General features: G+C 37.3%; 2 protein-coding genes across 5 annotated transcripts; both read right to left on the bottom strand.

Annotated features, from left to right (window-relative positions):
* Positions 1 to 11,780, bottom strand: LOC141811427 (eukaryotic translation initiation factor 4G-like). Of its 3 annotated transcripts, XR_012600174.1 has the most exons (11): positions 11,698 to 11,780; positions 11,261 to 11,492; positions 10,871 to 11,004; positions 10,588 to 10,698; positions 10,350 to 10,417; positions 10,199 to 10,255; positions 5,680 to 7,059; positions 2,450 to 5,604; positions 884 to 1,078; positions 270 to 790; positions 1 to 154 (listed from the first exon to the last, which is right to left on the bottom strand). XR_012600174.1 is itself a non-coding variant. In XM_074699469.1 (10 exons), exons 2-10 carry the CDS (start codon positions 11,461 to 11,463, stop codon positions 460 to 462), a joined length of 5,634 nt encoding a protein of 1,877 aa, XP_074555570.1. In that variant the 5' UTR covers positions 11,464 to 11,492; positions 11,698 to 11,780; the 3' UTR covers positions 189 to 459. The 3 variants fall into 3 exon arrangements, 2 of the variants coding, with proteins under 2 accessions (XP_074555570.1, XP_074555571.1); XM_074699469.1 differs by lacking the exon at positions 1 to 154 and having other exon boundaries at positions 189 to 790; XM_074699470.1 differs by lacking the exons at positions 1 to 154; positions 11,698 to 11,780 and having other exon boundaries at positions 189 to 790; positions 10,871 to 10,990; positions 11,261 to 11,465.
* Positions 11,781 to 15,222: 3,442 nt separating this feature from the next.
* On the bottom strand, positions 15,223 to 25,496 carry LOC141811425 (eukaryotic translation initiation factor 4G-like). 2 transcript variants are annotated; one of them, XM_074699468.1, is made up of 11 exons: positions 25,380 to 25,495; positions 24,933 to 25,158; positions 24,589 to 24,728; positions 24,249 to 24,395; positions 24,053 to 24,120; positions 23,897 to 23,959; positions 21,878 to 22,540; positions 21,101 to 21,805; positions 17,879 to 21,027; positions 15,742 to 15,936; positions 15,223 to 15,657 (listed from the first exon to the last, which is right to left on the bottom strand). In XM_074699468.1, the coding sequence occupies exons 2-11, from the start codon at positions 25,136 to 25,138 to the stop codon at positions 15,327 to 15,329; spliced, it is 5,667 nt and encodes a 1,888-aa protein (XP_074555569.1). In that variant the 5' UTR covers positions 25,139 to 25,158; positions 25,380 to 25,495; the 3' UTR covers positions 15,223 to 15,326. The 2 variants fall into 2 exon arrangements, with proteins under 2 accessions (XP_074555569.1, XP_074555568.1); XM_074699467.1 differs by having other exon boundaries at positions 21,101 to 22,540; positions 25,380 to 25,496.
* Positions 25,497 to 25,501: the final 5 nt, after the last annotated feature.

Genomic DNA, 25,501 nt, shown 5'->3' on the forward strand with positions numbered 1-25,501 from the left:
ATAAACAATATTAGAATTCTGAATTGTTATCTGTCAAAGATGGACCAAAGAAGCATTGTTAAATTCTGAAGAACATAGAAATACATCACTAACCTCGCATGCTCAGTTCAAAAACTCCAAATTCTCACTCAACATGGTTACGCTGGAAACTATGCTGGAATCAAAGATAAAAAAAAAATATCACGGAATTCAAAAAATGAATGTGAATGAATCTGAATTTAATGTACTTAAAATCTTTATAAAAAAAAACAAAGAAAAGCAAACAAAACCTTTTATCAACTGCAAATCAAAAAGCTTGCCTACCTAGCCCCTATTGACACTGGACTAGGAGCAAATATGAAAACATCCCATAAATAATGCCTTCGTTGTGTCCCAGCAACGGTTTTATGGATGGATGAATGGATTTCCTAAAGCGCCTAAAATCAAGAACATACTGCTCTATGCAGAGCACCATTCAATCTAAAGAAAAGGTTCCAACTTTTTTGCTTTCAGTGGAGACGGCGGGAGGAAATCATCTAGCTGGAGATTTGAGCTAACTCGGATCTCATTCGTAATGGAAAGTCCTCTTTCCAATTTTAAGGTCTCCAATATGTTCCCAAGCAACTCTGCTGCTAGGCCAACCTCTCTCAGTTGGCCTGGTTCTTCACCTCCTTGAAGTATCAATCTTCCTACATCACTCAAAGCCATCACATCTTCCAAAATAATTTTGGCAAAGATGCGACCAAGAAACTCTGGTGCTCTTGGCGCATCATTTACAGCATCCTCCAATGAAGCAAGAACAGATTCAAACCTGATAAAAAGGAGCAATGGTCAGTAAGGATTGGACCAGTAGTTCAAAATGCATCTTTATTGTCATAAGTAGTTTCCTCCTTTGCTTTCATACCCTTGGAGTAGTTGTGATTGATTAAGCAAGCAATCTCTAGATTTGTAGAGGTTGATAATAAGCTTCACTAGGAGCTCCCTTTCCACATTATTTCTCTCAAAGGAGTCAGTAATCCATACTGTTACCATAGTCGGATAAAAGCTTGGAGCATTTAATTCCTTGATGCATAATGCAACTTCCTTCTCATCCTTGGCACTGGAGAAAAAACAAGGTTTAGTTGTAAATGAAGTTTAAAAATATGTTGACAAATGAAAACAAGAAACCATAAATCATTAGGTCAATATAACTTAAAGAGGCATCAAGAAATGCCACCAAATGATAGAAAGTCAAAACTAACAAAATATAAGAAAGCAATTAATGTTCTTAAATTAAAAATGCCTCAAATGTGAACGAAATGTGACACACAAAAGAAATTGTTAGGTTTTGAGAGGCTGAACAAGCTATAAGATAGAAAGATGCATGACACAACTTGACTAAGATGGACTTGCAATAACATTATTGTGTAATCTGGTATAAGGAATCTGCAACATCGAAAACAGTTTAACCTACAAAGGAAACATCCTTTTGATAAATAAAAAGAGAAACCTACATCACTTTCAAGAAAGATATTGGGAAACTGATGTTAGGTTTAAGTTTGCTCCTAAAGAAACATCCTTTTGATAAATAAAAAGAGAAACCTACATCACTTTCAAGAAAGATATTGGGAAACTGATGTTAGGTTTAAGTTTGCTCCTAAACTAGTACTTATTCTACTATCGCAATTCTCTCGAGTTTGATCTATGCTCAAACCTAGGGATAGCGCCTTCCCAGTGTATTTCCCCTTATGCCGGTTACTACAACTGGCAAAAGGCCTTGAAAAATGCACTATGGTATCCAGAGAACCTCTGTGCAACTATTTCTTGCTCCATTTTTCTTATTTCTTGGATTACTTTATTTGTAGCAACTCGGTTAATCACAAATGAGATCATAATCAAAATAGCCTAATTTCTTGTAAAAGCAAAATTTCTAGTCCTGGATATTTGGACTCAGATCTCATTTGGCTCTCATCCACAATTTCTGGGAACTTTTACTCGGTAACTACATATTTCCAAAACTTAGTTTTACTCGGTAACCACAATTTCTTTTATTCATTCTAGTGGATCCACCTTAGCATCTAACCAATCAAAATAAGAACTTGTGAAGATAGTAATCCAAGCCCTGCCTCACTTGATATTTAATCATCTAAACTTCAGGTATGTGCAAATGAGTCTTTTCTCTATCAGTGCAAGTGCAACCAGCAAAAAAGATGTGCAGATAATAGTTATCCAACTAAAAGAGTCCTCTAAACATGGGATTGATTAAGGATGAATAACATAGAATATATACGTTATCCATTTATATTTTAGATGTTTTCTAATATTGGTTATAAGTGTGAAAAATTGAACATAGATAAGCACCATGGTAGGCACAAATAGAGTAATGTGAATAAGATACCATATCAACACAAAAACAAAGGCTATTTACTAAACATTGCAATCAGAATTTGCTTAGCCTATAAAATTATAGAAACACGATTGATGAAAGAACCTGTAGAACTCTCTAATTGCTGAAATGGATTTTTCTCGCAAAACTTCTTCTGAAAGAGTTTTTGTTCCAGAAACTGCAGCTAGGCTGCTATTAGAAGTGCCATGCAATTGCCCACCAGGTAGATTACTTGTTGAAGATCTCTCAAATGTACGATCCGAAATCTTTCCATCTCTGCTGCCGTACTGATTGTTATGATCTTGAGGACTTAGTTGATCATATGTCGCTCTAGTAGACCTTCCTGCTGTATAAATAGTATTGTTTGTACAAGATGGCACTCTATGATGTTCAATATTTGGAGAAATTTCAGAAGATACATTTAATATTGATGAGTGTCCTCGGATAGACATTCCCCGTGCTAGGCCACCTTGAGGACCAAGTGTAATAGAATCATCATCAGTAGATCTATGTTGGAGGGGAAGTGATGCAGTTCGTCCTTCAAACTGATGTCTATCCTCTAATCGTGCATCTTGGATACCATAGCCACGAGCCTGAGATGGCAATGCTCGATGACCACCAACCTGCTGGGGACTTGGAGAGCTTAATGGAGCAGAACCACGAGAACCATAATCAGCTGCTTGACCATGTCTTGTGACACTATTAATGACAGGGCCACGATATAATCTGCTAGACTGAGCTTGCCTTTCTTGTGCTGCATCTCTGTGAACCTCATCAATCTTCTTTGGTCCCTCAACTTTCCGCCTCTGTTGCCATTTATTCTTTCTAAGATCAATTGCATCTCTCAACATGAATCTTACACGAGAAGATAACTGTTGATTTGTTGAAAGCGTGGCCATCATGTCAAAATATGCATCCATGTGTTCCTTTGCCTTGGAGTGATCTATCATTTCTCCAATTGTACTCATCAATTTGCACAGTGCTTCAATATCTTCCTCATCAGGATTTTGATATTGACCCAGTAATTTCTTGATACACTCATGCATAATTCTCTCAGTTAACATCCTCTTCTTATATAATTCTCCAATCAAACGTATATTACCTAACATACGTCTGCGGGCCTGGAGCCTTTTCTGTTCCTTTTCCTCTTTGGACTGCTTGACCTCACCTTCATCTTCAACATTATTAGCCTCAGCCTGTTCTCTCTCCCCTCTTTCAAATTCCTCCTGGCATTTGTTAAGGAGCAACCTTTTAAAAGTTATTTTCTCATTGGCTTCATTGAAATCTGGCAATGCGCTTGCTAAATGAAAACAGAAATTAGCATACATCTCACAGAAAGTGGGTTCCATCAAAGCCTTGTCAAAGATTTGTGAGATGACACCAGTAAGGGTTACAAGATTGTCTATGTTAACCTCCACGACCTGAGCAAAGAGCTTTTCAAAATTTTGAGGAGTCAGCTTGTTAAGGATGCCTTTTAGTTGTCTTTGCTTTGCCTCTTCCTCATCAGAAACCTTGCCAATTTCATACTTTTTCTCAGCTCGGTGCATCACCGGTAGGGGAGTTTGAGGAGAGGGTATCAACCCTCTGGTTAGTTGCCACCGATCTCCAGGATCAAGATTACCCCGTCGTGTGCCTCCCTGAGATGCTTGAGATTGCATTGATCCTGATAGAATTCCTCCAGATTGATTGGATGCCTGCCAAGGTAGATTCCTTGCAACCACATGACTGCCACCCTGCCCAGGACGAAGATTAATAGCTGCATTTCCATCAAAACCATAATGTGCATGTGCATGTGATTTTATCCATTTATCATCATCCAACGGCCCAACAGCACGTCGATCACCCCGAGAAGATGGCCGATCACTGTTTTTCCCAGGACTTGGCAATGGTGATTTTCCTTGTGGACTTACCGACAAGACATCTGATATATTGGAACGAGTGTCAAAATCAAGAGGAAGCTGAGTAAAATGTTGTGAGAGTTTCATTAGAAAATCCCTTGTGTACTTTTTCCAAGTAGTGGCTTCGCAAACATTACTATCATGTTGCTTTCTTACCTCACCAGCATGCTGCCCATGTTTTGGTGTTTTTAGCTTTGGAGTAGATATATCCGCTACGTTTTCCCAATCATCTGACTCAGCTTTATTTTGCATATCTTCATCACTTGAAACCACATCCTTAGTAGGACACCCTATCGGTGTGATATTTGCAGCAGCTGTTGGACTATTTAAACTTTCTGATTTAACAGCCACCTCATTTTTTACCTCCGGGCCCTTGTATGCTGTGTAAAGATCAAATGTGCAGGCAGCATCAGCTTTAGAAAACATTTCCCTCCTATTTTTCTTTTTACCAGCAGTAATCTTAGGCTTCATGGTATCTAACAAAGGTTTATTCTTTTGCCCCAAGATTGTTGACGAAGTCAATCTATCATTAGGTAAATCAACTTTAAGATCTCGTTTGTGTTCCATGGAAACAGTTGGAATAGAGGCAGGGGCTGTTTCATTGTGTGCCCCACTACAATCTGTTAATTTATCCTCCTTGCTGGATTTCAGTTTTAGTTTGCTTGAGAAGGTATTGAGGTCGGCATTGGCATCCTTTGCATACAGATCACAATCAACTACAGTTTCAGAATCAGTTGAGTTTAAAGATGCATCTGTAGAGTTATTTTCTTGGTTCTGTGTTCTACTTTCCTTCAATTCTGCAAAATCACTACTAGAGCCATTAAGCAGTTTCTTGTCTATCTCTTCTTTCTTAAAAAATATCCCTTCCAAGTAATTTGCCTGCTTGTCATCTTGTTTTGACAATATAACTTTCTCAAATTCAGAAGGTTTTGCAATAGTAGAAGATGAATCTACTTTAGCTTCATTACAATCTCCTAATGAATCATTTGACGCTTCAAGGCTGTTATCCTCTGTTAACTCAGATCTTTTTTCTTTCCTAACATTCAAACCTGTGCTTCCCACGCTCAAGTCAGCAGTCATCAGATTGTAGGTAGCAGTTTCACCAACCATAGTGTCAAGTGAGGTAGAAGTTTGAGAAGGAAGATTCTCTTTGCCAGAGAAAACATCAGGTGCCACAGAAGATGAATCACCATTACCAACTGAAGCATCAAGGGATGCTTCCTTACCTGCTATTTCTGGTACTGACACAGATGCATAAGGCATTACGCTACCTACAACTGGCTCAGTAGTTCTAATGTCTGGAAGAGTCATGTTTTCAGATTCAGGAGACATCTTTACACCTTTAGGAGAAGATGCATCTAACTGCAAGCATTCAAACATATTTTACAGGTTAAATAAGCAGCCAAACAAGAAAGCAATAGAACCAAGAGCACACACCTTGCTTGTCTTCCCATTATCTTTTAAATTATCACATCTTTGAGCATGTTCAGTTTTCTTGCCATCAATTCCATCCAGAACTGATCCAGACCCCCTGTTTGGTGTTTCAGGAGACAGCGAAGCTTCAGAAAGTGTGACAGGAGTTGTGGTAGTTGTATTGGTGACAGGAACAGAGATACTGGTTGACGATCTGGAAATCAACTTAAGTTGCTGGCCAGGACCACCTGGATTGGTCTGTGTCCTTTTTTGATTAAGAGTAGTCTCATCTGCACTAGTCTTCACTGGCATAGGTGGTTCTACCTTGGTGGAAGGTTTGGTAATGACCACAGAAGGTGAGGACAAAGGTGTGCCAGCTTTAACACTTTGCAAACCAACAAATGGTTTCATAGTTACCTGGACTGCAGAGGGCAGTGAGGCAGAAATTGATAATGCATCCAATTGAAACCCTTCAGTAATGTCATGCAGAGCTGTAGATGAACTTTTGCCACTCGGAATATTGTTGATTGCAGATGAGTTTAAGAAGTTCAAATTTGGGCCAATTTGATTGAGAGGATAATTATACCTTGGAGTCTGTGAGTTTGTTGGCATCTGTCCACTCCCTGGAGGAACAGAAGTTGGAAAAATACGCTGAGACTGATTGTAAGAGTTTTGTTGTATTGGGGAAAATTTTGTTTGATGAGGATATGACAAAGAAGGATGAGGCTGAGGAATAACATTTGGGTGTGGCCTTTGTCCAGATGCATCACCATCCTTGCTCAAATCAGTATTCTTGTCAAGCCTCAGTTCTTCATGAGTATCTGGATGAGTAATCTTAACTGTGGTCTTTCGTGGACCACCATATGTACCTGGTTGCTGTGCGAACTGTGTAGTAATGCCAATTCCCATGCTGCCTAATTGTGGAGGTAACAGTTGGCCAATTGGACGAACAAACCCAAGAGGTTGTCCCTGGTGCATCATTGCCTGTTGTTGCACAAAATGAGTTTGAATACTTGGAACAAGAATTTGCTGCGGAACTGGGGGGTTATTCCCCATGGGTAATGTCATTGGCATTTGCAATGAATTGGCTGCGAGACCAGGCCGATGCATCTGTACACTAGGGACACCAAATTTTGGCAGAACATGTGTTTTCTGAGGTTGAAATTGTGTGTGCATGGGCAAAGGCATCCCAGTAATTGGCAGACCAGATGAAGTTGGTACAGGTACAACCGGGGCAGATGGGACAGAGACACTAGCATCCCTCTTTATCTGTGGTACAGAGATGAACTCCTCGCTACTGGATTGATGAACATCACCAGCTTTTCTGTTTGCTAGATGCTTCTGTGGTTTAGGCGCAGAGGATACAGAAATAGAAGGAGTAGCTCCCATTGACTTGGTATGGGCCTGCAGAAGTTATCCGCAAGGACCATCATCAGTTTATCAACCTCAAGTACACAGCAATATGTCATCTATCGAAGCTTAGCTTTAATTTCAAGCAAATCCTACAAAGTTGTTGAAATATTATGCACCACATAGACAAGATATAATGTACACAATTACACGAATTGATACTTCAAGCCAACCTAATAATTCATTTTTTATGATGTAGTTGGAACATATTCCCCATTTGGAATTTACACAGGAATAAATTATCAGTTATCAATTACATAAATTCTTTTGATTTTCTTTAATTGATATATGCATCAATGAATGTTATACCAGTTCAAAAGTTGTCAGAACTCAGAACCAGTACCAGTGTGATGCACTGTGATTAAAGCATTGCATACAAGTCATGTCATACACGTCCTGATGGAACACAGATATTAATTTTATCAGGGTAACACAACATTATCACAAATATCTGGCTGCAATTTAGTGGAAATAGACCCATTAAGACCTATGAACTAAGAGAAATAGCCTGCACTTTTGATAAAGCAAAATAACAAAACCTCATAGTCTCGATTAATATTCTGATTGAAATTCACAGCAGGAAGCATAGAAATTAAGAAAATCATTGGTGTCCATAACTGAACTGAACTTGGCCCTTAGTGACAATGGTCCCTTCACACTAAGCCTAGGATTAAGAGTCTAGAACTCCATCAAATTTCATTAACCAACATAAGTAGCCTCCTGCTTCCTATGTTAAACTAAAATGTCCAACATAAGTAGCCACAAACTTTCTATGTTAAATTAAATTGACCAACATAAGAAGCCTCCCGCTTCCTATGTTAAACTAAATTGATTTCATATTCTCACCTTAGTCCCAAATTTCAAATCCTAGGTGATACAAAACTAATGCTCAAATTTCACTAATTGACATGACTTGGTTACAAGGACGAGCAACTTCCTTATCAAAATGCTGAAAAAAACTATACTTGTAGTAATGGTACTAACTCAAACTCATGAATCCACATAACTATATCATAGTTTTGCTAGAGTGTCAGTGTTTGACCTAAATGATGCAGTTTTGACACCATATTATGTCGTACAGATACGATTTTGATACTTATTCCTATCAAATATAGATGTATACCAATTCAAAAAATCATTTCCATTAATACTAGAGGACAATACATTACAAATTATTTAAGAATATCGACAGCCTTCCTTATAGATGTACACCAACAAGTAATAACATCGTGTCTGATAACATCTTCTATTTTTGACAAACAAATTACAAATTTCCATTTTTTTTGGTCGAAAAGAAACCTAATTGTTTCTACTTGTTTCTTTTTTCTAAGGTGGGAACCCACCAACTAACTAAAGAAATAACTTCATCATCTATTTCATGTGTATTCTATATCAAAAATCAGTGTAGTTGTGTTCATCTAAATTAATGCTTGCATTAATAGTTATACTATTTTTGCAAACTGAGAATTGTTATAATGAGACCAAAATCTCTTATTGTAATTTTTTCAACCAAAAGAGAAATAAATCAAAATCTTTCTTTTTTTTCCTTTTCAAAATTAATGTAAAAAAATATATTGATAACCAAACTCTATTGAATGTTACCTATTCCTCTAGTGGTTATCACCATGTGACAATATACAAAAATTAATATCCATTCACCTTTTCTTCATCATTTTTAATATCAAAATGATCTGGAATATGAATTATATGTGTGAAAGCTTCATTTCCTCAAAATAAATAAATAAAAATAATCTTCAAGTCTTTAGCCCAAGCTTCCCTAGAGCCATGTAGTTAAAATACATAATTTGTTTAAGTCAAAAAATAAATAGCTTTGAAATACAGATACATGTCCTAGAGCAAGAGTTATGCAATTTACATTATTTGCTTAAAATGCATAATTGGAAACATAGCTCTCTTGTTTCATTTCATTTTTCATTCCATTTAGCATAACTTCTGGTTGGGCCCACTAATAAAGATATAGAAAAAAGTTAAATTTAAGTATGAGCAAGATAAAAAAAAATACCAAGCATCAACCAGAAAATGAATATGCCGTTGTATTTGCACATTGTTTCTTCCATATATAAATCTCTATTAAACCATTAATTGCACTAAACTTTTCCTTTAGTACAAAAACTATTACTTGAATGTAGACAAAATTCTAACTTCTGTTATATTTTGTGTTTAACTTTCAATCAAAATTTCGCTGTTATTTAATTTTAAATTTTATTTGTTATTTAAGCAAAACGAAACCATTTAATAGGCTATTAGGGAACCTAATTGGAGTCTAATTGGGGTTTAGTTGAGTCCTTTGGATAGGATTTGTTGTTTGGGATGAATGCGTTCAAATTGTGTCCAATTCAAGCTCGATTTGATCAGGCTAAGGTAGAAGTAAACTCATTTTGGTTTAAATGTCATGTTTTTTTGGTTAAGTTAGGAATTTTGGCATGAGATCTTTATTTATTTCTTTTGCTCTGCTTATTATCCTCTCTCTCACGCACACAATTCCTCTCTCGCACACACAATTGCTCTCTCCTACCTGATCTCTCTCGCAATGCTCTTTCTTGTGCAGATCTAGATCGACTTGCCACTAATTCGATCATCATGTTGCAGCATTGGATCGATCCATCAGTAGGTTTCATTCCTTCTTCCCTTCTCTGATCGATTAGCCTCTCTTGTCCCACTCTCAAGCTTGCTTTCTCTATTCATTGCATCTCTCGTGACTTGTTGCACCAAATATCAAAACAAATTGCACACATGCCTTCTCCTTCTTCGACATTGGTGTGCCATTCTACTGTTCTCCTAGGCTCCACCTACACCTTTGTCATTGTTGTCCTCATCTGAGGTTGGTATAGACCTCGATCTGGGTGCATCTCTAGCCTTTGCCTTTGTTAGTACAACCTATTCTGCATCTCAATGTGGGGGAGGAATAAAAAATCTAAAATCATGCCAACCAACACACTGCGAGATTTTAATCTATGCTATCATCACCATGGGACAAAACAGACATCCCAAATCTACTATCAATTCGATAAAAATGATTAACATAAGCACCATTGGTATGTTCATTAAAAGATTATACACCCCTGATAAACTTGTTACTATGGCCTTTGTGATTTCATGAAAACAACCATACCTGGTCACGATTTTGCTCATCAAGATTTGGCGGTGCTGAGCTAGTCCGAGCAGGAATCTTGAATAACCAAAATGCATTTGTCCATTATGAGCAAATCAATCACAAGGAAAACAAATCAAATTTATTAGTTGAACCAGCCAACAGTGATTACCTGTAATCCATTCATCAATCCAGGATTTATGGAGCCAAACTGAAGAGTAAAAGTCTTGGATGCATCAGCTAAGGAGATAAAAAAATAAAAATATTTTATTGAAGTAAATATAGGTTCTGCATTATGGAAAACAGTTTTCTCTAATACATTATTAGCATCATAACTTTCAAAAATCTATCTTAAGGACAACCTACATGAAAATGAATACACAGAATTCAACAAATGATCAACAATGAACCTTTAGGTGATTGCAATGGTGCAGAAATTGAAGGTCCAAAAGCAGATTGAGAAGATGGAGCTTTAGGGATAGCAGGTTTTGTCGCAGCTGGTGATGTTGATTCTGAATATCCTGAGAGCCATCATCATCAACATGTGATGCCATTTGAGAAAAGTTGGCAATTAATAGTTATTATAATCGTAACACTCTATGCAGACCCTAAAACACTAAGTAAAATGGATGTAGGCACTGCAAAAGACCTAGACAATTAGAAATATGAACACAGTAAAACTGGACAGAATACCAGGAGAACGAATATGGGGACAAGCGCCATTCTCAACAGATGCTTGATGAGAAATAGCAGCACCGCTTGCTTCAGAACTTGAGGATGCATTTACCGCAGATTGATTGCCGTGTCCATTACCTGATTTCTTGAAGCTATAAAAAACACAATCAAACAAATCCGTCAAAAATCCTATTAAACAATTTGAGCTTCGACCCAAACTAAAATTATCAATCTCGTCGAGAAACAGAGGCCCTCGATCAAGATAAAATAAAAGAAAAACGTCCAAACCATCGGGCAAAAACGCTAGGTCTACACAACCATTCCATCAAACTAAAGGCCACACCAATTCCATCAAGCATTGGGAGTATCAATCAGAAAGAAAGAAAAAAAGAGAGAAAAGGGCGTCACCTTCGATCAGTCGACAATGGCGGCGCGACTGACGAAGCAGAAGGAGCATAGGATGAGTGCGAGTGGACAGCTGGCCGAGGGACGGAATCGCCGCCCTTCCAGCCGCTGCCGACTACTCCCTTTTGCTGGCCAGCGCTGCCCGATCGGACGGGTTTCCTATGCTGCGCCTCCGACCTCCCAACCCTGGATTGATTGACGGACATAAATCCCGGCCGCAGTTCCTCCTCCAAATCTGAATAAGAATCACCACCCAAAAAAGTAAAGAATTAGAACACCAGCGCGTCGAAAGACAATCGGAAGATCCACATCTTAAATCTTCCACCTTTGTCCCGCATCTCACAAGAAATCCAATCCCACAGCAAACTTACCGACAAAATACGATCAATACAGAAACCTACAATCGAAAACGACGAGTAGTGCTGGGTCGGTTCGCCCACCTGATAGCTCGAACGCGATGAAATCTCGCCGTTTTAGGTCTCCGCTCGGTGGGAAGCGAGCGAAGCGGGCAGCATCAACACACCACCCCCCGAAGAGAGAGAGAGAAGAGTATCGAATGATCCAATTTCTTGGAGAGAGAACTTAAAAAGGAGAGAGAGTCGAGAACTTGGACAACTAAGCGTCGAGCCCCCTCGGAAATTGAGAAATTACACATAACGATGTAAAAAATTAAAATTTGAAAATATTTCACAAAACCTAAAACTAATGGCGGTTCGGGAGAAATAAGCAAAGGAGTCCCTTTATTTTTCCATTCCTTCCCAATTGGTCACACTTTCTCATTATTTTATTTCTATTAGTAAAATCAAACATTCAATTTTATTTTATTTTTTCATGTTGCCCTTTTTTTAGGAGATAGATAGTTTATCTCATTGATATTTGATTTTGTCATTTACAATTTTAAAAAATGAATTGATTTGACACAATCTATTTAGTTAAATATATCTACCAAATAATATTATATTTTAATAATTCAATGTAATCAATATTAACCATATATTTTCAAAAACATAAATTTTACATTAATTATAAACAAGTTAATAAAGTGAAAATAACTTGTTATTTGTGGGTCTCATAAATGAATTACTTATGAATTCAAATTGGTGATTTCATGAGAAGAAAAAAATTTTAAGTGAAAAAAAAGGAGTCTAGAGAGTGCCAAAGTTGTGAGTTTGGGTAAATATGAAGAGTTGAGGGAGGATAATGCATTTGTGGTTGTGCGCTAGTTGTAGGTTTCAAGTGCAATGGGTTGGTGGGGAATGAGACAAGTGGGACAAGGGACGCAAAAGTAGCGGTTGGGAACCATGGTAAGAGATGAACATGAGAAATTCCTATTATTCTGCTTTTAAAAAATATTTTGTAGAATGGTAATTTCCAAATATGGGATTAAATAAAAATATATATAATAGAAAATAGTTACTTATCATACAAAAAAAAACAAATTACAGCTGGTCCACATTTTCAAGATTTTGATTCGTTCTTACTTATTGTATTGTTTAGTTATTGATGTGGATAAAGAAGAACAATTTAATCTTTTTATTATTTTTGTTAAGTTAAAATTTGAGAATATTTTCATCTTTATAATATTAGGATGTTCAGTCTATTTAAATACATATTTAATTATTTTAAAATTTTTAGTTTTTATCAATAATATTTATGATCGTATCATTTTCTCAAATGTCGACTTTGATTGTTTATCGTCTAGAATTCTGTCGAATCAATAGTGTTTAAAAGATTACTTCTGATATTTATATGTAAATCACATATTCAATAGTTATGCAATATATACATCATGATTCAAGTATTCGTGTACGAATCAACGAATTCAATAGTTATCTATTGTATCATTATTTCTAATATTCGTGTGTAAATAGAGGTGAGCAAAAATTCGGTTAAACCGAATAAACTGATCGAACTGACCGAATTAAAAATTTTGATTCAATTATTTCAGAATTTCAGTTATTCGGTTCAATTTCAATATTAAAATTCCTTATTCGGTTAAACCGATTAAATCGGACTAGAAAAATAATTTATAAATTTCAAGTAAATAAATTTATAAATTCTTAATTAATTAGTAAAATTTTCATAATATTTAAAAAAATTAGTTAATTCGGTCAAAAACTGAATTAATCGATAAAATATTTGTTCGATTTGTTCGATTTTTATTGAAAAATTCGGTCGGTTCAGTTGGTTCAAAAAAAATTGATTTATTCGATTTTCGGTTAATTAAATTCAGTTTTAACCGAATACTCAGCCCTATGTATAGATCAATAAAATCAATAGTTATCCGTTGCATCAATTGGTATCAAAGTAAGGTTGATCTTGTGGAGTCAGCCACTGTCTGCTTCTTCGAGAACGATGAGTTTTACTTTCCTATTTCTTTGTGTTCTACTGAATCAACAAGTTTTAGAAAATTATTTCTGGTATTCGTGTGCAAATCGATAAATTCAATAGTTTTTCACTGCATCACATTAAGAAGACAACAATGCGTCAATAACGCTTCTGATGATAATATAACCAATAATTTGAGGGTGATTTTTTTCCATAATGAGAAGAATGATGCGAGAAGTAATTTTAATCTTTTTATTATTTTTATCGAGTTAGGATTTTAAAGATATTTTTATCTTTGCAAAATTAGGGTCTTCAGTATGTTTAAACACATGTTTAATTGTTTTAAAGTTGTTAGTTTTTTATCAATAATATTTACAATCATCGTGTTATTTCTTTTCAAACACCGAGTTTGATTATATATCTCTTAGTATTCTGCCAAATCAACAGAATTTAGAAGATTGCTTCTGGTATTCATACGCAAGTAAACAAATTCAATAGTTATCCGTTGCATTATTATTTTTGATATTCATGCATAAATTAATAAATTCAATATTTATCCACCGCATCAATAATTTTTTATATTCGTACACGAATCAACAAGATCAATAGTCATCCGCCACGTCACTTATCAAATAGATAGATCTATTAGGTTGATCATCTTATTCACTCTATGCTTATTTGTTTGGGGCACTTGATTTATCGAATCTAATGTGTTTATTTAATTCGCTTGATCTACCCAATTCAGTAAGCTTACTCAGTTCTCCCTAGCTCACTTAGCCCTTCTATCTCCTTATTTATTAATCAGCCTAGCACTTGATCCATCTAGCTACTTTACAAACAATCCAACAAACTAAGCAATTGAGTTTGGCCCATGTTGACTAAATATATCAAACTCACAACTAGACATTCTATTAAAAAAAATAGAGCAAAGTAAAGGAATAGATATACTTTCTAGTAAATAAAATATTACGAGGATGATAAAGAGATTATAATTTTATAGGAAAATATATTTGAAGTTCATGTTTATAGTTAAACATGAGAAATAAAAATAGGATTACTGCCTGTTTGACTAGGCTATTTGTGATCAGTTTCAACTTAGTTAAACGGAACATGACAAGCTATGGGAAAGGAATAAATTAAGCAGGCTGTAGTTGAAGCGAGAACTGTTACAACAGCTTTGGAAAGCTAATACAAAACTGAGATTGAGTGGATGATCGTACCAAGAACTACCGCCGATAAAATAGAATTAAAACTCAAATAATAGAAGGTGATTATTATGCAAACAGATATATTGATGGATGCATATGCTAAATTGGTCTCGAGTATAGAAATACGCAAACAAACCTGATGAATGAATGGATCAGACCGACAAAGCAAAGAAGCACTGAAAAACAGGACTTTTATGAAATTTTCAAACTGTTCATATTCAAATCCGCTTGTTACAAATCCATTTCATACTCTTATTCAAATCTGCTTGAATACCTGAACCCATTAAATAGATCGAATAATCACGAGTACCTGAAACACAGGCCCTGACATCCCTAACAAATAATGATGATCGAACCAAGCACGCTCAGAGGATGCAAAACCGAGCCATGGTTTGACCAATGTCACTGGTCTAGAGGGCAACTAGAACGCATGCATAAATAATAATGATAATAACTCATATAGGATTCCAACAGGATACATGAACAACCTGCCATGTACAGAAGTATCATCTTTCACTCTAAGAGGAACAAACCTAAAGAAATTCATCTAACTTGTTAGCCTTTGATGGATGAGGTGGTCGAAAGTCTTCCAGACGAAGATTGGAGCTTGCTTGGATCTCATTCAAAATCACATCTCCACTTTCTGACCTTATGCTATCGAGGATGTTCCCAAGCACCTCAGCTGCTAGCCCAATTTCTTTCAGTTGCCCTGGTTCTTCGCCACCTTCTTGTATCAGTTTTCCTATATCTTTCAAAGTCACCACATTTTGTAAAATAACTTTGGTAAATAAACGACCAAGAAATTCAGCTGCTCGTGGTGCATCATTAACAGCATCTTCCAACGAAGAAAGGACCAACTCAAACCTGATGATAATGTGCAATGGTCGGTGAAAAGTGAAAGAAGGTTTAAAAAATGCATATTAGTTATTTCCATTCTTGCATTCATACCCATTAAGTAGTTGTGCCCGGCTAAGCAAGCTATCTCTGGATTTGCAGAAGTTGATAATCAGCTTTGCTAGGAGATCCCTTTCCTTGTCTTTCTTCTCAAAGGAATCGGTGACCCACAATGATATCATAGAGGGATAAAAGTCAGGAGCATTCAATTCCTTGATGCACAATGCAACCTCTTCCTCATCCTTGGCACTGCAGGAAAAATGTGTTTTATTATCAGAAGTAATTGGAGGTCAAAAAGAGTTTGATAAAGAAAAAAGCGGTCCTATGTGGCAACTTTGAAGGAAAAATACAACATCCTCAAACACTGAACCAATGACAATCATAAGCAATGCTGGTTAAAAACACTGATGTTTTCTAAAGATGAAAATTGATGAACTAAAAGAGGTAGGTTCTTGGAAACAGATAAATTGAAGGCTGCTCCAACTAAATAGATGACTAAAATAGTGAACACAAACAACCTGACTTCAATTTAGTTACAACAAGATACATGTGTTAATTGGGCATGCTTAAGGAAAAGAGAAACAAATTGGTAATACAGTATGTTATTCCAGACAAAGTCAAAAAGCACTCCAAACAAATAAGCAGAAAATTCAATTATTTATCTTCCAAAGAATAATTGTGAAGATAGATGTTATATTAACATTGGGTCCAAGAACTAGACCTAGAAATTATTCCACTTTGACCAAACCTTTATCTCTATGGTTGAACAGAAATTGCAAAAGGCTTCAAACTATTGGGCACTATGACCTCTGTGTAACGTCTGTATGACTATTTCTTGTTTCCTTATTCATTTCTAACATTTCTGTCCGTTATGCTGTCTCAACTTGCATGTAGCAACACGGCTTCTTCCTTTTTCTATATTTCTAAATTGCAACTTCAGATTTATCAGGAGTAGAACATATTAAACCAGAACTTGATTTTCCTGAATAAGTGTGTAAAGGTAAAATAGATACGGTCAGTTTAAAGAACAAGAATCCAATTAAAGGATCATCATTTGTTAGTATTCTGATGAACAGAGCATGGTGACGTATAAACTTAGGCAGTACTGCAACATGCAATCCAATGTAGCAAAAATCATCCCATGAACATAGCATACAATGGTTGGATCAACAAAGGGTAGGTTGATTGTCAACAAATAGGTGGCTGTAAGCATTTCAGCAGTTGGCCTATTACAAGCGTTTGGCTGGACTGGAAATGACTAGCACGAGCCAATTGCAGATGGACCTTAAGCTGCAAAGGCAATTGTGACTTCAAATGGCCACAATTCCCATTTACAAACTACATATAATATCAAAGTTACATTAGCATAAAAAACAAAAATGAAAAATATTAAATCTAGAAAATAACTATGGAAGACAATATATCTACTATTTAGTATTAATAATTTTAATGAATTCAAAGAAAGTTAAACAAATAAATCTAAATGTATGGTGATAGCATCATGTTCATACTTTTTAGTTTAAAATATAAATATAAAAAATTAAATATGCTATTCAGCTCATTAAAAAAATGTCAGATCACATTATACTATTGTGGTGTCACCCTTAAATTAACAAAAAAAAAATTTAATGCACAAATTTGTTTTTTGATTTTTTTAATATGTAAAGTAACTACAATGTGTAAATTATAAAAACTCAATTATTTTATACTTTATATTGAAATATAAAGTATTATGTCAACATATCGTTAAGCTTATTAATTCAAATAATTGAAAATAAACATTATCTTTTTAAAAGAAATGAAATGAAAATCATATATATCGATGTTTCATCATAGGCTTGGAACTATTATAATAGACTTGTATTTGTGTTAATTAAAGACTAATTAGCGAAAGCAAATATTGCAAATGCAAGGAGGGAAACTACATAGATGCAGATGCCATTTGCAGCATTTGTATTTCATGTTCCTAATTACAAGCAATCAAAAACCCCCCCCCCCCCCCCCCCCCCCCCCCCCCCCAATATTGAAAAGATAAATGATTGGATATTGATCGACACAGTTGAATTGCTAAACAAATAAAAGAGGAGACATTATAATAACGTAGATCAACATGAATTAACAATTCTATAAATAGATATTAAAAACACATATCATAATCATAACTGTCGTGGGTTATGATAAAGAAGAGTACCTGTAGAACTCTCTAATTGCTGAAATGGATTTTTCTCGTAAAACTTCTTCTGAAAATATTCTTGTTTCAGGAGTTGTTGATTGGCTGCTCACAGAAGTGCCATGGGTACGCCCAGCAAGAAGCATTGTTGTAGAAGATCTCTCAAAAGTACGATCTGAGATCTTTGAATCTCTGCTGCTTTGGTGATTATTTTGATAACCAGGGCTTGGTTCATCAAATATTGCACCAGCAGACCTTTCTGCCATGTAGTTAGTATCATTTGTGCTAGGTAATATTCGACGATGTTCCCCAACAACTGAAGCAATTTCACCACTAGACATATTGGATATTGATGGCTGTCCTCTGATCGACATTCCTCTGGCCAGGCCACCTTGAGGACCCAGGGTAATAGAATCATCCTCAATAGATCTGTGTTGGAGGGGAACAGACATAGTTCGCCCCTCAAACTGATGTCGATCCTCTAACCGTACATCTTGAATACCATAGCCACGGACTTGAGGTGGCAATCCACGAATACCAGAAACCTGCTGCTGGATACCTGGAGAGGTTAATAGAGTGGGCCCGCGGGAACCATAATCAGCTGCTGGACCACGTCTTGGGACATTACTGATGATAGGACCACGAGACAATCTGCTAGACTGAGCTTGCCTTTCTTGAGCTGCATCTCTGTGAACCTCATCAATCTTCTTTGGTCCCTCGACTTTTCTCCTTTGTTGCCATCTGTTCTTTCTAAGATCAATTGCATCTCTCAACATGAATCTTACACGAGAGGATAACTTTTGACTTGTTGATAGCTTGGCCATCATGTCAAAGTATGCATCCATATGTTCCTTTGCCTTAGGGTGATCTATCATCTCACCAATTGTACTCATTAATTTGCACAATGCTTCAATATCTTCCTCATCGGGATTTTGATATTGACCCAACAATTTCTTGATGCACTCGTGCATAATTCTCTCTGTCAACATCTTTTTCTTGTATAATTCTCCAATCAAGCGTATATTGCCCAGCATTCGCCTTCGGGCCCGGAGCCTTTTTTCTTCCCTTTCCTCTTTGAACTGTTTGATCTCACCTTCCTCTTCATCTTTATTAGCTTCTGCTTGCTCTTTCTCTCCTCTTTCAAATTCTTCTTGGCATTTGTTCAGGAGCAGCCTTTTGAAAGTTATTTTTTCATTGTCTTCACTAAAATCTGGCAACACAGTAGCTAGATGGGAACAGAAATTAGCATACATTTCACAAAAGGTAGGTTCCATCAAAGCCTTGTCAAAAATTTGTGATATGACACCAGTAAGAGTCGTTGCATTGTCTATGTTAACCTCTCTGACCTGGGCAAAAAGTTTATCAAAATTTTGAGGTGTCAATTTGTTAAGAATAGCTTTTAGTTGTCTTTGTTTCGCAGCTTCATCGTCAGAAACTTTGCCCACTTCATACTTCTTCTCAGCTTTGTGCATTACTTGTAAGGGTGTCTGAGGAGAGGGTATTAAACCTCTTGCGCGTTGCCACCGATCTGCATCTGGATTACCCCGCGGCAAGCCTACCTGAGATACCGGAGACGGCATTGGACCCGAAAGTATTCCTTGATTTGATGTCTGCCGAGGAAGAGTCCTCAAAACCACAAGACTGCTAGCTTGCCCAGGACGAAGACTGACCGTTGCATTTCCATGTCCATAATCTGTCCTAATGTCACGACCAAATGACAATTGTGGTTTCAACCACTTTTCATCATCCATAGAGGCAACTGTCCGTCGGTCTGCTCGAGAAGCACCTGATGGCCGATCATTGACCCTTCCTGTACTTGGAGATGGTGAGTGGCCTGATGGATTGACTAACAATGCATTTGCTATATCTGAACCTGTCTGAAAATTTATAGGAAGATGAGTAAAATATTGCGAGAGGGTCATTAGAAAATCCCTAGTGTATTTGTTTCGGCTAGTGGCTTCATAACCATCACCCTTTTTGTGTTGCTTCTTTGCATCGTTAATAGGCGGCTGATCATCTGTTGCTTTTAGTTTTGGAGTTGAAATATCAGCAGCATTTTCCCAGTCATCCAACTCAGCTCTGTTGTGCAGATCTTCCTCATTTGAAGCAGCATCCTTACTTAGATTGCCAGTATGCGTGATTTTTTTTACAACTGTTGAATTATTTATAGTTTCTGACTTTTTAGCAGTATGTTCTTCATCTGGGCCCTTGTATGCAGTGTAAAGATCAGATGTGTCAGCAGCATCTGCTTTAGATAGCATTTCCCTTTTTTTCTTTTTCCCAGTACTAATCTTAGGCTTTGGAGTTTCTGACAAAGGTTTCTCTGTTTGTCCCAAGCCTGTCGCAGAAACCAATACATCACTACATGAATCCAAAGGTTTTGACTCTGGCTTGTATTCACTATTCAAATCCAAATGTTTCGGCTCAGGCTTATGCTCTACAGAAAGAGGTTGATCAGATACATTGACTGTCTCCATGGAGGCCACACCAGAATCAATCAAATCAATATCTTTGTCGGATTTCATTTCATGTTTAGTCGTTGATGAATTAACTATAGTCTCAGAGTCAACCGCATCCAGATAAGCATTAGTGGGACTATTTTGTAGATTTAGTATCCAATCTTCCTGCATCTCACTACCAACATCACTAGTGGAGTCATTTACGAGTTTGTCAATTGCTTTATCATAGTGACCAGATCTCACTTTTCCAAAATTTCCTACATGGCTCTCCTGTTCTGATGATGCAACTGCATTCACATGTTCAGAAGATTTTGAATGTGTCGATGAAGGAAGTACTTCAAAATCATTAGGATCTTTTGATGAATCATCTGACACTTTAAATTTCTCAGGCACTGCTACTTCAAATATGTGGTCTTTTCTAACCTCTGAAACTGTGTTAGCCACCCTAGAGTTAGAATTCGAATTCATACTTTTGGTATCAGTTCCATCAATTATTTGGCACAAAGGAGACTCAGATGGAATCTCTTTGGATGAATCAGCATAACCAAGTGAAGCATCTTGTGATGTTTCCTTCTTCAGCACTTCTTTGAAAGAACTAGACTCAGCAAGCATAACCTTAGCTTCAACTGGTTCAATTGCTTCCACGTCTAGAAGAGTTGTGTTTTTAGATGTAGGAGACACCTTCACTCCTTCAGTAGAAAATGCATCCAACTGCAATAATACAAACAAAATTGCAGATGAAGTAGGCAAACTATTGAGAAAGGAAGGAAACTAAGATACAGACCTGATGCCTTTGTTGGGTTCTAAGATCATTCTTACTTGACTTCCACCGGTTATTTTTAAAAGAATCAGACCTTCGAACAGGTTCATTTTTCCTGCCATCATTTCCAGCCAAATCTGATCTGGAATCCCCAGCAGTTTCAGAAATTGATGAATGTTCACACTGTACAGTCTGTGTTGAAACAACTGGAACAGCATTAGTACTAGTTGTTTCATCGACCGGTAATTTAACAGTGTTCGACTGCCCAGAGGCTGATTTAAGTTGTTGAACAGGTTCATCTGGCTTTATTACTGTCTGTTTTTGCTGAGAACTAGTATTCTCTTCAGTAGCCTTCACTGATTTAGATGGTTCTGTCTTAGTAGAAGGCATGCTAATTACCACTGAAGGTGTGGACAAGTATGCCCCAGCATTCACACTTTGTGAACCAACAGAAGGCTTTATTGTTACTTGGACTGCATTTGACATAGGGGCAGAAACTGGTAAGGTATCCAAGTTAACCCCTTCAGAGAAGCCACGCAAAGGTGCAGAAGATACAGGTTTCCCACTAGGAACCGTGTTTGACACGGATGAGTTCAAGTAGGTCAAGTTTTGACCACTTTGCCCAACAGGATAACTAAGTCTTGGAGCTTGTGAACTTGTAGGCATCTGCCCACTCACCAGAGGAACATTAGTCGGATACATAAGCTGAGGACGACTGTAAGAAGTTTGCTGCATGGCAGAAAAGAAGTTCATCTGATGAGAAGAAGCATATGTTGGAACAGATTGAGACTGGGGAATTACATTAGGAAGTGTCCTCTGGGCAGCAGATAAACTATCTTTGATTGTATCGATGTTTTTATCAAGCTTCAACTCTTCATGAGTATCTGGATGAGTAATTTTGACTGTGGTCTTCCGTGCAACACCATATTTTCCAGAATGTTGTTGCGAAAACTGACTAATCCCAATTCCCAGGCTCCCTAAGTGTTGTGTCAATGGATGGCCAATTGGAGGAGCAAACCCTAGACCTTGTCCCGGATGCATCATTGCTTGCTGTTGCATAAAATGAGATTGAATACTAGGGACATAAATCTGCTGTGCAACTTGAGGGTTATTCCCTACAGGTAAAGCTATTGGCATTTGCATTGAATTAGATGCTAGACCAGGTGATTGTAACTGTACATTGGGGCCACCAAATTGAGCAGGAACCTGCGGTTGCTGAGGTTGAAATGGCATAGCTATGGGAAAAGAAATTCCAGGAACAGGAACAGCAGATGATTTTGGTGCTGGTACAACTGGGGCAGATGGAACAGGAGCAGTGAGATCCCTTTTTACATGTACAGAAGGGGATTCCCCACTACTAGATTGATGCACACCAACAACATCCTTTTTGGTTTGTTGTTGCTGTTGTTTAGGAACAGAAGGTGCAGACATCTTAGGACCAGCTCTGAATGATTCAGTCCTAGCCTGCAAATTAATAAATAACAATATCAGCAGAATACTAAATTTGATATAGATGATTTGTATTCATTAATGCTGACGTATTGTTGATAAAGGCACCTTAGGTAGCAGTTAATGCATTAAAAAAATAGACATTTAACACAATCAATCTTATAAAAGATGACTATCGAAATACAGATTTGGACAATGCAAATGGCAGCAGGTTTAGACAGAGAAGAACCTAAAGTTGAGCAGATATTAATGATTCAACTCAAGCACGACTATCACATTAATGTGGCTATTATTGTTAAGGTTAATAAGTGGGTGAAGAACAAAGAGAGCCATGGAGTACAAGAAGAGAGAAGGGTATTGTTAGCTAAGAAAAAGAGGAAGAGGGTAGGGCTGGGAGGTCATGCAACCACATTAAATTTGCAGCCTACCCTAAGAGAATTGAGCGAAGAAAGTCTTAAACCTAGAATTAGCATGTTCCAATCGACAGAACTAAGGTCGTTGTTGATATTCAACAAAAGAAAATATTATGCCAGGCTGGGAGGTCATGCAACCATATTAAATTTGTAGCCTCCCCCTAAGGGGATCGAGCAAAGAAAATCTTATACCTAGAATTAGCATGTTCCAACAGACAGAACTAAGATCGTCATTGATATTCAACAAAATAAAATATTATGCCAGGAAGTATATATAGCAATTTACTTAGCATATAACATGTGAGATTAAATTCCATATTATTGTACACATTGACTATTTACTCTTAACATTTGTTGAGGTACAAGTAACTTTAAGCACCAAAATTGAGAATGATTATTGGATTCTAAGGCCTCTAGCAAAAAATCATACAAAAGCTTGACCTTATATCATCATCAAGCTACCAACTACGTAATTAAAGAAGAGATATTTTGGCTGATCTCTTCAGTCTTCTTCACAACCATGAAGCTTGCAGAGAGATCATACTGTTTCATTTTTCTTTTTTTGGTTTACTTTTCTGTTAAATAAAGAACAACTAATGGAAGTGAGAGTAATTGGAGATCACATGGAATTTGGTGTCTTTCCCTGGAATAATTATACACTTCAATTTGTATGTCAGCAAACTCACAGTGAGGTAGAAGCTTTAACAGCTTCATTCATGGGAAAGATGGCATTCATCCCCTTTGTCACATCGCTAAAAAAATGAAGGAGCAGCATGAAGAATCATGTTGAATGGGTATGGGTATCTAGAGTAATTTTTTAAGTTTACTAATGATAGAATAGTAATTTTACACAAAAGAATGAGAAGCAAAATGCACTGTAAAATTACCTAAAACTATGAACTAGGACATGTGACCAAGTACAGAAATAATCATAGTAATGCCAAAAAAACAAACAGACCTGATTGCGAATTTGTTCATCCAGATTTGGTGGAGCTGAGCTGGTCCGAGCAGGAACAGGAATCTATAATAATCAATTATGAATGCAGGTAACACAGAACCAAGGAATAAAAAATATCAGGATAATAGTTGAATTAGCAAGATATTTATTATTTACCTGTAATCCATTCATTATTCCAGGATTTATTGAGCCAAACTGAAGAGTAACAGTTTTGGATGCATCACCTGAGAACACAAAAATACAAATAACATTGAAAATCTATCTCTTCTTACAGATTTATTTTGGCAATACATCAACGATCACTATATAGGCAACAGCTTAGTGAACCAATCCAGACAAAACAATGTTGAACCTTTAGCAGGTGCAGATGGTGCTTGGGAATTTGAAAATCCAGCACCGGATTGAGACGATGGTGGCTTAGGAATAGCTCGGAATGCACTTCTGGGGATTGGCATATCGACTGGTTTTGCAGCCCTTGGGTCAAGCCCATCAGAGAATCCTGTGAAGATCGATGTTACGAAGTGTTAGTAATAATGCCATTCTCAAAATCCACAATATGCAGAAACCCTAGGACACTAGATGACTGGGTCTTACTTGACTGGTAAGTCTTTGGCAGTTTGTAAATTTATGAACATGATTACGGAGTTAGATTTTCAAAAAAACAAAGAGAGGGGGGAGGGGGCGGGAATTACCAAGCGAGTGAGTTTGGGGCTGAGCACCATTCTCAAGAGCATGATGACCAGCAGCAAAGGGAGCGGCGCCACTTACTTCAGAACTTGCATTTCCACGACTTGTCGTAGATTGACTTTGTCCATTAAAAGGCTTTTTGAAGCTATAAAAATCAAAATCAAAGATGTCACTTAGAGCCACTACGCTGCTTCAGAAAACAGAACCAAACTAAAAGAGAAGAACAAACGACATCATCAGTAAAAAGGTTAGCGATCAATTAAGGAAAAATGCTGCTATCGAAAGCAATCTCTCGGAAACCCTAGGATTTCAGAAGGATTCAAAAACGATCAAGAAAGGACTGCAGCACCTTCGACTTGTGGACAATGACGGAGAGACTGGCGATGGAGGAACAGTGGATGAGGAAGAGATAGGAGGAGGGGCGGAGACGCCGCCCTTCCAGCCGCCGCCGCCGCCGCTGCCGAGGAATCCCCTTTGCTGGCCGGCGCTGCCCGATCGAGCGGATTTCTTGATCTGCCCCTCGGTCCTCTCAACCCTAGATTGATTGCCGGACATAAATCCGACGGCTGTTATCCCTGCAAATCCAAACAATAATCACCGCCAAGACAGAGAGATCAAGCAAGCATACAAAAGATAAACCAATCAGTAACTCCTCACTACAGAAAACCCTAAAAGCTCCAACATCGATATATTTAGCAAGCAACCTACTCAATCGGAAACAAACAAAAAATCTGCCAGGAAGAAAACCTAGATGATGAGAGCAACTGAGGATAGTGCAAGGGATCGAATCGCTCACCTGAGAGCTTGAAGCCAAAATATGGCTCGGCTTGGGGAGACTGGTTTCCCCCCGAGCGGGATGCGAGCGAAGAGGAGGAACGACGACCGGAGCAAGGAAAGAAAGAAAGGGAAGGAGAAAGA

The sequence above is a fragment of the Curcuma longa genome, chromosome 17 (assembly GCF_044706935.1).
Source record: "Curcuma longa cultivar G26 ecotype Majalengka, Jawa Barat chromosome 17, ITB_CL_G26_1.1, whole genome shotgun sequence".
Classification (NCBI taxonomy): Eukaryota; Viridiplantae; Streptophyta; class Magnoliopsida; order Zingiberales; family Zingiberaceae; genus Curcuma; species Curcuma longa.

Bases quoted from the DNA above. Each gene is read 5' to 3' on its own strand.
- LOC141811425 (XM_074699467.1), bottom strand. From the start codon at position 25,138: ATGTCCGGCAATCAATCTAGGGTTGAGAGGACCGAGGGGCAGATCAAG. The intron at 24,121-24,248 runs GTTCAACATTGT...TTGTGTTCTCAG, and splicing joins ACCATCTGCACCTGCTAAAG to GTGATGCATCCAAAACTGTT. The intron at 21,028-21,100 runs GTCTGTATCTTA...GTATTATTGCAG, and splicing joins GAACCCAACAAAGGCATCAG to TTGGATGCATTTTCTACTGA.
- LOC141811427 (XM_074699469.1), bottom strand. From the start codon at position 11,463: ATGTCCGTCAATCAATCCAGGGTTGGGAGGTCGGAGGCGCAGCATAGG. The intron at 10,699-10,870 runs GTATTCTGTCCA...GATGGCTCTCAG, and splicing joins TCCCCATATTCGTTCTCCTG to GATATTCAGAATCAACATCA. The intron at 5,605-5,679 runs GTGTGTGCTCTT...GAATGCTTGCAG, and splicing joins ATAATGGGAAGACAAGCAAG to TTAGATGCATCTTCTCCTAA.